Source organism: Poeciliopsis prolifica, unplaced genomic scaffold, assembly GCF_027474105.1.
Source record: "Poeciliopsis prolifica strain line A6 unplaced genomic scaffold, Auburn_PproV2 SCAFFOLD038, whole genome shotgun sequence".
NCBI classification, from domain to species: domain Eukaryota; kingdom Metazoa; phylum Chordata; class Actinopteri; order Cyprinodontiformes; family Poeciliidae; genus Poeciliopsis; species Poeciliopsis prolifica.
In genome coordinates this window covers 1,022,417-1,034,454 of record NW_026562413.1, presented here as the reverse complement: position 1 = coordinate 1,034,454, position 12,038 = coordinate 1,022,417, and the positions used below count along the sequence as shown (strand labels likewise).

The window sequence follows — 12,038 nt, the reverse complement described above, 5'->3', positions numbered from 1 at the left end:
AAATGACAGGCCTGCGGCTTCGAGGTAGAGCCTTCTCATTTCCAAAGAGGCACACCTGCTAGATGTGCTTTTAGTCATCCAAACTAGATCAACGTTTTCATGTTTACACTCTAGCAACTTATCAATGTTTTAGGTTTTTTTTAAGAAAAATTGTATAGACAAACTCTGGCAGAAAAAAGCTGTAGAAAAGCAGCTTTGAAGGGGCAATAAAAACCTTAAGGTTGTTCATCTGTGTGTGTCAAAAGCCAGATGCTTTCCAGACATAAAGTCACTTCCGATCCACTTAAATGCTCCGGAGCAAATTTCACAAAACATTTCCGCCACAGACTTGCAAAAATGCATCTGCCTTTGAGCTCTTCATAAATTTAAGTGATGACATCATTAAAATGCACCGATCTGACATTAAAAACGTGAAAGTGCAGCTTTACATCAGCACTACAGCTCTTTTCAAAATATCAAATGATGGATGAACTCCATGTATGAATCTTGTTGAATGCATCAAACCTAAATGATTCCATATCTCTCACTTATTGGCTCTTTTTCAGATTCCTTAAAGGGACATTATTATGTATTTTCTAGGCACATAGCGCCATTTTATAGAACAATCAAGCATCTATGTTAGCTTCAAAAATAGTTAAATCAAATCTTGTGTAAGAATCTAATACCACCAATTTCTGATATTTTCTCCTTAGTCACTTTGCCTAAAGAATGTAGAAACCTGCACATCTGTCCTAAATTGCCTGAAATAAAGTAGCTATTAGCTAAACGGGCAATTTCCAATCTAATTACTGACTGATGTGAGCACTTAGAAAACCAAATACCGTACTGTAAAGCTGTAACAACTTCCAGCTTCTCGCATGCATCTTTCTTGATCTCCATGGCTTAATACTCTTTGTAATTTAATTCGACTGGCCACTTGGAGTAGCTTAACCGAATTGGAATATTTAAGATGCACAGAAGTACTGGAAGCAGGATTAACCAGATTTGGGTGAACAACCAGTTCCCAATACCTTGCAGCATAAGCTCGTCCAGAAAAGTCTTAGATAAATTTATTTCAGGATAGCAGAGAAGAGCTTTGAGAGACCCCGCTTCAAGTTATCAGAATACCCACCACTTCTGCATCTCACAGTTGGGTTCACAGCTGTGGTTTATGAAGCGTGCCTCATTGCCCATATGGAAACTGTCAATCACCATCCCGCTGTCAAGGTTCAAACAGTAGTGGCCGTTGTGGTATTGCTCCATCATTCGGTTCCTAAAACACACCAGACATGACGCACAGGACTTGGGTTGCTTTAAAATAAAAGAAACCGGCAGAAAATGGTCTGACGGTCTCACCTGAACTCCTGCTCACTGACCACTTCTCCCAGGTATTCGATGATGAACTGACCGGCTCGGAGAGGCTCTTTAGTGCGGATTCCCCAACCTTTTCCCTCGGCGCGGAAACGCTCCAGACACTGGACCCACTCGTGTCTCTGGATGTGCTGGTTGTCACACTGATCACCGCAAGGACAGGCACTGGGGGAGCACTCTGCAAAGCTCATCCTGGAAAAATCAGAATCAGGTTTTTATTAGCGCCGTGATGCCTATTGTTTTGGAATTCTGTTCTTAGGCCAACTATTACTCAACAAGCTTTGTCGTTAAGTTTCTGTACCTATTCAAGCAATCATCCAGGCATCCTTTTTCCGATGAAGTCTCTGGAGCTCTGCAGTTGCAAGTAGTCATTTCGTACCCATAGAGAGGCTTCACATCTACATACACATCTGTGACACATAAATATGATAGTTACAGGTCTTAATGGTACCCACACATTTTTCATGTCACAATTCAAAGGTTTTGCAGCATTGATTATTTACGGCTCACTTTCTTTTTATATAGAACAAAATGTTTGTCAGAAATTTACATCAGACAGACAGCGTTAATTAGAGATAGAGAAATAGACAGAACTGTTTATAAGTCCTTTCTACACATATTTTGACCTGAAAATCATTTTAGATTCTGCATTTTTTAAAAACTTTTCCAAATATTTGTAGCAACTGCTACAAAAACACTTATTTGTCATTGACAAACATTAACAGTGGCCTACTCAAAGACTGCAGTAGGAAGTTTTGATTAGAACAAATGCAAAGTTACTCACTTGATCTGATCTTTTTGTAAAGAGGGACATCAGGTCTCTTGTAAAGCTAAAAAATAAACAAAAAAAACACAGAAGTTTTAATTAAAATGGTATATAAAAACAAAAACACTTTAAAAACTTCCTGCTTAACAAGATTTATCACCTGATCATGTTTCCACAACCATAAGATGTCATAAGGCAACTGGAAATCAATCCTCTTTTGTCTCAGGTACTTCCCTGTAAAACAAAAACAAAATATGGGAAATTATAGCAAAAGATTTTAAAAATATCACACTGTAGCTTTTATCTCTGCTCAAGTTAGAAAAATATTTTATTTAAAAAAAAACAAAGAAATGCATTTTCTGCATTGTGGTCTTCCTTATTAAGATTTCTAACAATAAATACATGTTCATGTAATAAATATAAAGAAAAGGTTTCACCTAAATATCAAAGCAGATTATCTTAACTTACCAACATGTATTGGAGCAGGAAACAATCCATATTCATGCTCTCCAGGTATGTATTCCAGCTTCTCCTTTTTTAGTTGCAAAAGCTGACTGCGAGGGCTTTAAAAAAAACAACAAAACAACAATTATATAATATAAAAGCAGCCCTTTAAAGTGTAGAAAAAAAAACATTGAGTAAGTTTTCTTTGGGACTCACTCCTCGGTCTTGTACACATCAGAATACAGTCCTGCTTTCTGGAACTTCTTCTTTGGAAGTCGGGCCGCTTTCTTCTCTCGCTGGCTGCTGATGGGTGCAGCCTGCTCCTTGGGGACGGCGCCTGGGAGTTCTATGGAGCACTGACCATCTGGCTTGCTTTCTGTGGAACTTCAGATAGAACCAAAAGTTAGGGAACAACAAAATGTAAATACATATTTTTTAAAATTCATGGTGGCTGAAACTCTAAGGCTTTTCATACCCCTGAATGTACTGATGTTCCTCCTCAGCAGGCCAGCTTTTTCCTGTCCCGGTTCTGGGTCTTTGCGGCAGGTTCGTCTGGCTCTCCTCTCTGTCAGGCGGTTGCTCCTCCACTTCCTCGGCCTCCGGGTCTTCTTCAGCTTGCTCTTCCTCTTCTTCATCCTCCTCGGCCTCCACATGTGCCCTCTTCTGACCTTTTCTATGCTGTCCCTGGACCACGGACTCAATAGCATCCGTAACAGTATCTTCCTCCCATCCTCTCTGACCGGCTAGCCGCTCCACCCCACTGTCCCTGTGCACAGTCTGAGTTAACTCCACCTCAGGGGGAGGGGAAGGAGGAGGGGAGGGCAGCGGGTATTTCCTCGGGCGGCCCGGGCCCCTCTTTTTCACCACGTTGTTACCTGTTCGAGCCTGTCTCTGCAGTTTTTTGGCACGCAGGATTTTGTTGACATGATGCAGGCTGTGCTTGGACGTCTGAACTCGATGGGAGCGGTGGGAAAGGGAGGCGTCCAGGCAGAAGTCCTGGGAGGGAGACAGGCAGGAAGAACCCGCAGAGACGTGGGAGTGAAACAGAGAGGACTGGTGGTGGTGCTGCTGCCGGCTGTGCAGAGATCCTTCGAGTCCGTCGGAAGTCGCCAAAGCAATACCTCTGGACTGAACTGATGCCCCTGGGAAAACAAACACAGAGACCCACCAAAATCAAATCCATCCATCCATTTTCTAACACCCTAGTGAGGTCAAGCTAACATTCTGAGTGAGAGGCGGGGTACACCCCAGACAGGTCGCCAGTCTGTCGCAGCCAAAATCAAATCATTATTTGCTATGCATGACTAAATATCAAAGAAAAACGCATTTTTAAAACCAAATCCCATGAGAATAAACAGCACATTATTAATACAATGATTTAAAAAATAAAGTTTTACAATACAAAGTAAACTTATGCTCGCACAATTCCTTGTTCTATGTTGACTTCATCTGTCATGCTTTTAATTCTTTAAAAGAGGAAAAAAGTGCTTCATTTTTATACCTTTTAACCTATATTGATAAAAAGCTTATCCATTTTCCTTCACACCATTCTTATGTTTCAACGTCCTTCTGATGAGATGCAAGAGACACTGCCTGAAGGGAACTCTGAGCATCGAATAACGAAGTGCAGACCCTTCCCCCACCTTCTGTTGTGCAATGCAGCATAGTGTACACAAACTGGACTGACTGGAAATATTTTGGTGACAAAAAAAATAAATAAATAGGCTGAGCAGAGTTTCTGCTTCGAGGGGGTGGGAGGTCTCATGCCACCCCCTGATGTGATGCTGCCCCGAAACTGCCCCTTCTGTTAAAACTGCATATCAAATGCCCAAGTGGATAACCAGCTAATAACTTTCTATGTCTGTGTTGCTCTAAATATAGAAAATATAAGCAGAACAGAGCAGCAGTAGGAATAATTGTTTTTCTCATTTTAATAACAGCAGTGCTTTGAATATTTACGTAAATAACATGAAATACCACAGTTTTTACTACATGATTTGGTATGATACAGTAGGAATATAATTCTACCTCTTTATTTTTAATTAAATAAAATGATGATTGACAGTAAGCCACATCTTACTTTATGAGAAAAATATTTGAAAAACATTACTCTCCCCCAATATGTGAAATCTGCCCAAAGCCAGACTATTTAAAGAGATTATAATCTGCTGCAAAGTGCAATAACATCTAAATAAACATGAACAGGAGTGGTAACAAGATTTGAAGTTAAAAGCAATATTACATGTAATCCAAATTGTTTATAAAGGAATGTGCCTAAATCCCGAAAATGTATGGGTGAAGGGGTGAAAGTTCAGCACATATCTGTTGCCACGACAGCCAGCTGGGTACAATCCAGGAGGAATGCTCAGAACTACTCACTGTTGGACTTGCTCAAAGTTTGATCCTCTGTGCATGTTTGGGAGCTGCTTAAGACATACAGAAAAAAATTCAGATTTCTTTCCAGGACTTTTTTTTTTTTTGCCATTTTTGCTCATCTTTAGTTTTCTAGCTTAGTTTTTTTCCAGTCCAATCTTAGATTGAATTAATCTACTTGTTCTAGTGAGAACAGATTTTCATGTTCTGAAAGTAAAATTAAGCCCCTTATGGTGGTTACTGGGAGGAATGCCCATATTCAAAATGATCATATTTTAGATTGTGAGTGGACTAATCTGCACCAAAACAACCTCGGATTCCAAAGAAATCTGAATTAAAACACAGGAATGCTTTTTTTAAAGCAATATCTATAGACATAAAACTTCATCGTACTATGCAGTAGTAGTATGCATTGCCAATTTTGTCCACACCAGCCTTTTCCATTTCATTCTCGGCGTGTATTTATCTGTTCTGTCATTCCCTGCTTCACTTGTGTTCTGGCCAATTCCCCAGATTCTCTACTCTTGGCCTCCTCTGCTGTCACCATGCCATCTATGACCGCCGGTTGACCCCAAATCCTACGCTCTAATCCAGGATTACTTGGCTTGTTTTGAACTGCCTCCACAGGGACCTTTTAACGTCCCATCTTACTCAGCAGACATGCATATAAACACAGGGCCACGCTCATTAACACATTTTACCATTGCTCACACAGAGGATCACTTCATTCAGAGTGAAAGTGACTAACCATTCAGAGGAATCAACTTTGGGTCTGATGACATAATATTGGATTCATCTTAAAAGATCAAATTTATGCAACCGAAAGGCCTTTATTTTCGTCACCTCAACAAAAAACATTGCAAAGTTTCAATATAGCAAGATCTTGTTACCCTCCTATAAGCAACATTAGCAACATTACTTAAATCAGGTGCTGGCCAGATCTACAGACTCAGATTGCAGTCTTTTGAGAGAAACATCTGCAAGCAATGTGTTAACAAAACACTTCCAACTACTTTAGTAATCGCTGAAAAAAATGGTGCATCAGCTGACTAAATGATCTCCTTCCAAATACATTTTGTCACATTACAACAATTATGTGAAAAGGCAACACAAATTAGTGCACAACTGTCCAATGGAATAAGACTCTAAAAGGTATTGTGTAAATTTTTATTCAGCTTTTACTTCAGGAGTCAAACTAGAAAAAAAATAAAAAAGCGACCACATGCAGTCTTGTCTAGCAACGTCTTGACCAGCTTTCCACAGCTGGACACTCAGGCTGTTTTCCTCCATGTAACCACAGTCAAACTGGATGGACAACATTGCTTTAAATAGTTTTTTTAAAGTCAATTATCAATTGAATGTAGCTCTAGGCTTTGATTGGGCCATCCCAAGACATTAATACATTTTTACTGTATCCCTACCACAGTCTCAAGCCTTTTGCACTAACATTTTTTCCCCCCACATGCACAAGATTTTATTCAAAGATATCAAATTTAAAGCAGCTTAAAGTACCTGGCACTTTGTAAAAGTGTTTAGAGCTTTAAGTCTTTCGCAGAGCTCTTAAAAGTAAACACACATTGTAAGTTACCAAATCAAATTCTCAGTCTACAGAAGATATACACACTTTTTAATCAACCTAAGCTGCCTTTTGGATCTTATTAAAATTTTTCAATGGTAGACAGTTGTGAGGACTACACATGCAGAACTTATATTTTTGAAGTTTTGTTTGTTGTAGCCACAACTGAAGCATGTAGGGTTCCAGTAACAACCACAGAACAACCTCTCACACACAATAAAGGCTTCATGATGCACACATTCACCCATCTGTGGAGATCAAACAGAAAATTAGGCCCCACTTGCTGTGCCACGTGGCAGTGCATGAAAATCAAAAATAATATGCTTAAATTAATAAAATTTGGGGTTTCTTATACATTTTACATTTAAAGCCAGGCTTTATTAACTGTGTTCCACAAAACAGAAAAAACACAAGCAAGATGTCTTCTGAATTGGCAGAACATGCTTCATATTTATTTTTTTAAACTTCTTATAATTAAACTTTGTTAAATAATTGTATTTTCTCTAAGTAGGAGATATTTAGCCCAAAAACCTAAGACACTTTTAATCTCCTTTTACATTTTAATAAATAATATTTTTACATTTTTATCAGTTTGACCTTTATTCTGCATAATGACAGGAAGATAGTTGCATTTCATCCACTTAGATGAAATGCAACTTGAAACACTACTGTTGGACAATGCAGTTCTTTGGAGTTGCAGTATATTTGGTATATTAAAATAGGTAGGGATAAGAGTTTTGGAGAGAGAGTGAATGAATCCACTGTATTCTTTTCACCATTATTATTTCTAGTAAAATTCTTACATTACTGACATTTAGGACATTAGACAACATACAAATTGGTGGGAAATAGTCTTCCTTTTATATTACTGGCTTTAAAACTGTGGGAATGTGTTTGGTTTCTTTGTAAAATATAAAACTAAAATAAAAAGATGCCTTAAAGGCTTAAAATGAATTAACTCTTTTCATTTATTCACTTTGTTGAATTATTAATTTTAATAGCCATCCTTCTTTGGAGACTTAGTGACCGTCGTCTGTACAGAACATAATCATGAACAGATTAAACTATTCAAAAGGGAAAAAAATTCCCCCTGACAAGATAACATGAATGTCATGTCAAGGATCTATCTGCAGAGTAAAACTGGACTCACCTAAATCTCTCCTTTCAGCCGATGTCGAACGATCCTTTCTCACTGGACGATCCAGGTGAGAAAAGCTGGAGCTTTCTGTAACCATCTCACTCTTTCTGCTCCTTCCTCCCTTCAGCGAAGTCCGTGTCAGAGCTGAGGCAAACAGATTTGTCAGATTAGGAGAATCATGAGCTTCTACATCCTCTGTGGGAGTGAGAGGCTCCTCATCCTCGCTGTCTGAGCAGCCTGCAGGCTCTCCTGCTCGTCCATCTGAGAACGAGCCCTGGCCCACGGCCATTTGACTCCGTGAAAGCTTAGAGTAGTCTGCTTCCGTGTTGCCCAACCGAAACCAGGACGCAACGCCATGATGACCCTTTGAGCTGTTGTCCAGTGTTAGCCTAGACGGTCCTAGACAAGACATGGAGCCCTCTTTGCGTTTATATCTTTCTGCAGATGAAGATGAGGAGGAGGAGGGGGAGTTGGCAGAAGCTTGTTTACTCGTAGTGGTGCCTGAGGTATCCCTTCCAAACCTGCATCTTTGTAACGACTCGGTCATTCCCAGACCTCCAACTCGCTCTCCTTTGCTAGCGGCTCCTTTGTCAGAAAGACCTGCGCTGACCCGGCTTGCCGATCCGCTCCTTAGCACTTCCTCCCGGTCTTCCTCAGAGCACCGCTCTCTGTGTTTGTGCCTGTGTTTGTGTTTGTGATGCCAATTGAAGGACAGCTCGGAGGACATGGGTGGGAACAGGACGGGGGGTCTCCCTCCGCCCAGGTATTCCTGCCTGAGCAGCTTATGCTTCTTCTTGTGGAACTTTGAGGGGTTTAGGAGGAGATGCGAGGGGTGGTGATGGTGCATGTAGGATGTGGGTGGAGGGGGAGGGAAAGATGGTGAGTGGTGGGAGTGGTGAGAAGGAGCTGTGTGAGGCGACTGGTGGTGGGGATGAGGATATAGGGCATTTGCAGGAGGAAAGCCTCTGTAATAGCCCAACCCCAGGGGCCCTGAGGAGTAGGGGACACCGTAGGAGGGGTGGTAGAAACCTCCACTGGAGAGAGGGAATCCAAGGCCAGGGACAAAAGGGACCTCAGACATGGATTCTCTTAACTTCGGAGGCCGTCCACGTTTCTTCTTCATGTCTGGTTTACGGACGTAGTGCAAAGGGTCACAGGAGTACGCGGGGTGAGAGTAAAACCTGCCAAAGTTAACCCTGAAGATTGTGGGAAGGAGGTCCCTGTGAACGTAATGATGAGGAGGGGGGCCGCTAGGTCCGCCGATTCCACTGGCAGCTCTACTCCCCAGTCCTGGCATCCGACTCGTTCCTGCCACCATGCTTATCCCACTGCCAAGGCGGTGCCCTGTGGAACGGTGCGATATCCGTATCTCACTCAGCATCACGACAATCTCGTCCAACTCGGCCAGAAAGTCGGGGTCAAGCCGTCGGGACCGCAGCTGCAAGTACTTCTTCTTTCGTTTCCTCTTCTGTCTCTTCATCTTGTCATAGCCCGGGCAACCGTGGTTGCGGCGTTTGCACTTGTGCTTGTGTTTTTCCTTGTGTCCCAACAACGTTGAGGTGGGAGCCGCCGGATGCGGCCTCCTGGGATCAGGTGAAGACCTTGTTCCATGGGGCGACGGAGATGGTGAAGGGTGCTCTATGAGCACTGCGGAGTGGCGGCGCCTGCCTCTGGAGTTCAGGCCCATTCCAGGGGCCATTGCTGAGCTCATTACACCGGGCATTAACAACCCACCACCCATTGCTGCTGGCAAAGCGATTCCGCCCAAGCCTGCTGTCCCCCCGGCTTTCTCTCCTCGGTCAGATGTGCTGTTGTTGTCTGTTCCTATGCCGCTGTCGCTGGGCACCGTCTCCTCACTGTGCGACTCACTGACTGGTGAAGGAGTGGCTTCCTTTAGCTCGCTGAGAGGAGCAGGGGAGGTTGGGTGGAGTGGCCTGGGAGGAGAAAGCTTATGATAGTGAAACTGCTGTCTGTAATGATGATGATGAGGGTACCCGCGGCAAGAAGACTTTTTCTGAGAAGCTACTGTGGACGACGTGGAGCTCAAGACTTTACTGGGGACTGAAAAAGTTGGGGGAGGGAAGGAAAATGAGCTGTGGTTATGATGGGAGCTAGAATAATGGGAAAAGTGCACCGAGCTGGGTTCCAAAAAGCTGGCATCACTGATGGGGCTGTGGCCGCCACTAGACTGCGAAAGGGAGGGCGAGGGAAACACTTCAGAGGACAGTAGGTGTTGCTGGGACTGAGAGTGGTGATGTAGAGGAGAAGTGGTGTTCGGAGACAGGAACGGTTCTGGTGACGAGGCCGTGAGGCTTGATACAGATTTTGGTTTACGCCCTCTTCTCTTACCCATGTATATTGTTCCCTTTTTACTAACATTAATTTGCGGTCCTAATTTTCCCCCAAAAGAAGCAGCTAGGGAGGACAAGGACTGGCTAGTAGCTTCTGTAGAGTTAACCATTCCGACAGTGCTGTTTCTAGGAGTTTCCTCCGTTCTCGGACCCAACAGGATTTGATTCAGAATACGCTTCCGCTTCACGCTTTTCATCTTATTGATTTTTCCAATAATTGTTTTCATAATGAGCTGCCCGTTTCCTTTGCTACAGAACCGCTTGTCTCCCACGTCACCTGCCTCAGGAGCCAACGTAGGAGGCTGACCCTCTTGGGGTAAGGTCGGAGGGAGGCGTTTGGGACGTCCACGTTTTCTAGGTATAGGCTTGGGAGGGTTTAGGTCTACCTCTGGATGAAGTACAGGTGGGTCCTGCTCTTCTTTGGACTTCAACAGAGATGAAAAGACCTTGGAAGAGGTCAGCTTATAAGAGGGGTTCCCTGGAGCTGGGGCATCGAGTCTTGGCATTTTGAACTTTGGCCGTCCCCTTTTCTTAGGTTGGGGTGGAAACAGCTGCGACATTGAACTGTGTGGCACGGGGATTGGTTTGACTTTATTCGGGTTTGGTGGTCTTCCTACTGGTCTTTTGACTGGTGGAGATAGCGTTTCTAAACTTGAAGACAAAGACATGCTGGATTTGTTCTCATTGAAGAGACCATCCTGACTTGCTAGAAGAGTCTGTGGCTTGTTCATAAGCCAGCGAGGTTTTCTTCCCCTGCGTTTCTTTAGGGGTTTACTATCCTGCTCATCTGGCGAGTCCAGGGATGAATCAGGTGAATCATCTCTATGGGGTGTTGGTGGGCTTTCTTCGTCATCTGGCTCAGATGCTGAAGGCATCCTTTGTCTAATGGGTTCAGGAGGACTGGCGGTTCGCCTCGGTTGGCTACTATCCCTGTTAGGACTGCGTTTTTTGGGACTGGAGCTTCTCCCCCTCTCCACATGCAGTGATTGATTACATCCCACTTTATCTTTTCCCTCTGGTTTTCCTATTCCTGCTGTAGAAGGGCACTTGTTTAGGTCTCTGGGGCTGTCGCTGCCCCGCTCCCTCTCATCTGCCCTACTTTCCTCTGCCAGGGCCAGGGACTCCTGTGCGTGGTGTCCTTGTGAGGGAGAAGGGGAGCCCAGGTGACTTACTGCAGTCACTGTCCTCTGTTCAGCTGAGATGAAGGAGGAAGATGAAGAAACTGGGCAAGATGGAGAAGATGGCAAGCTGTGAGTGCCACGTGACAGAGACTTGGATAGACCACTAGAGCTGTTGCTGCCATCGTAGTTAGCATCCTTAGATAAGACTGTGGGGCGGCCGTGAGTGATTGCAGGGCTGCTACTCCGACTTCTGCTGTTGCCTATCGCAATACTGTTGTTAATGTTGGCAACAATAGTTTTCCCAGCCCCATCTGAGTCCTCCTTCCTCAGCTGCGTCAGGGTTGGTGAATTTTCTGGGATGCCATCTCTGTTCCTGGAGCCATAAGGACGACCAGGAGGTCTGGACACTGGCGGTGGAGGCGAAAGGTGCATTAGTCTTGAATATGTGTTCCTATTGGCCATTGCCCTGTCTCGCTGCTTGGCTGTGGGAGCCATGAAGCCAGAGCTTGGAAGAGGAGGATTTGGGTCTGTTTTTGTGGGTTTAGTTGGCTTAGGAGTCTTTGACGGTGGGCAGGTTGCTATAAGCTGGGCTAATTTCTCAGTGACAGTGGGTGGTCCACAACTCTGGACACCCTTGTCCTTGTCTCTCTGACCTTCCATGCTATAAGTGTAATGAGGAGGTTTGACGCCTTCAAAGGTTGGCTCTTTTGATGCAGTTGGTGGTGAAGAAGGTGAAGATGTCCTTGAGTTGGTTTGTGGAGTTGGTGTTTTCTTCCCAGAGGAATGAGTTTTATTGTCTGGCGGCGGTCGGTGAAGGTTGAGGGGTCTTTCTGATGAGGCAGTGACTGACTTTGTATCCAACTTTGAATCGGCCTTGCAGTCTACCTTTGATGGACCCTGTCGGAAAAATAATATGCAT

At 43.7% G+C, this 12,038-nt stretch overlaps 1 protein-coding gene across 2 annotated transcripts in view; it reads right to left on the bottom strand.

Annotated features, from left to right (window-relative positions):
• ash1l (ash1 (absent, small, or homeotic)-like (Drosophila)) overlaps positions 1-12,038 on the bottom strand; it is a 35,304-nt gene that overhangs the window by 12,785 nt on the left and 10,481 nt on the right. For both annotated transcript variants that reach the window (XM_055053710.1, XM_055053711.1), the window contains exons 4-12: positions 7,660-12,016; positions 3,036-3,702; positions 2,777-2,944; positions 2,585-2,679; positions 2,277-2,350; positions 2,135-2,180; positions 1,652-1,760; positions 1,336-1,542; positions 1,112-1,252 (exon numbers count right to left, since the gene is read on the bottom strand). In XM_055053710.1, coding sequence (XP_054909685.1) covers positions 1,112-1,252; positions 1,336-1,542; positions 1,652-1,760; positions 2,135-2,180; positions 2,277-2,350; positions 2,585-2,679; positions 2,777-2,944; positions 3,036-3,702; positions 7,660-12,016 — 5,864 coding nt within the window. The remainder of the gene's footprint in view (positions 1-1,111; positions 1,253-1,335; positions 1,543-1,651; positions 1,761-2,134; positions 2,181-2,276; positions 2,351-2,584; positions 2,680-2,776; positions 2,945-3,035; positions 3,703-7,659; positions 12,017-12,038) is intronic.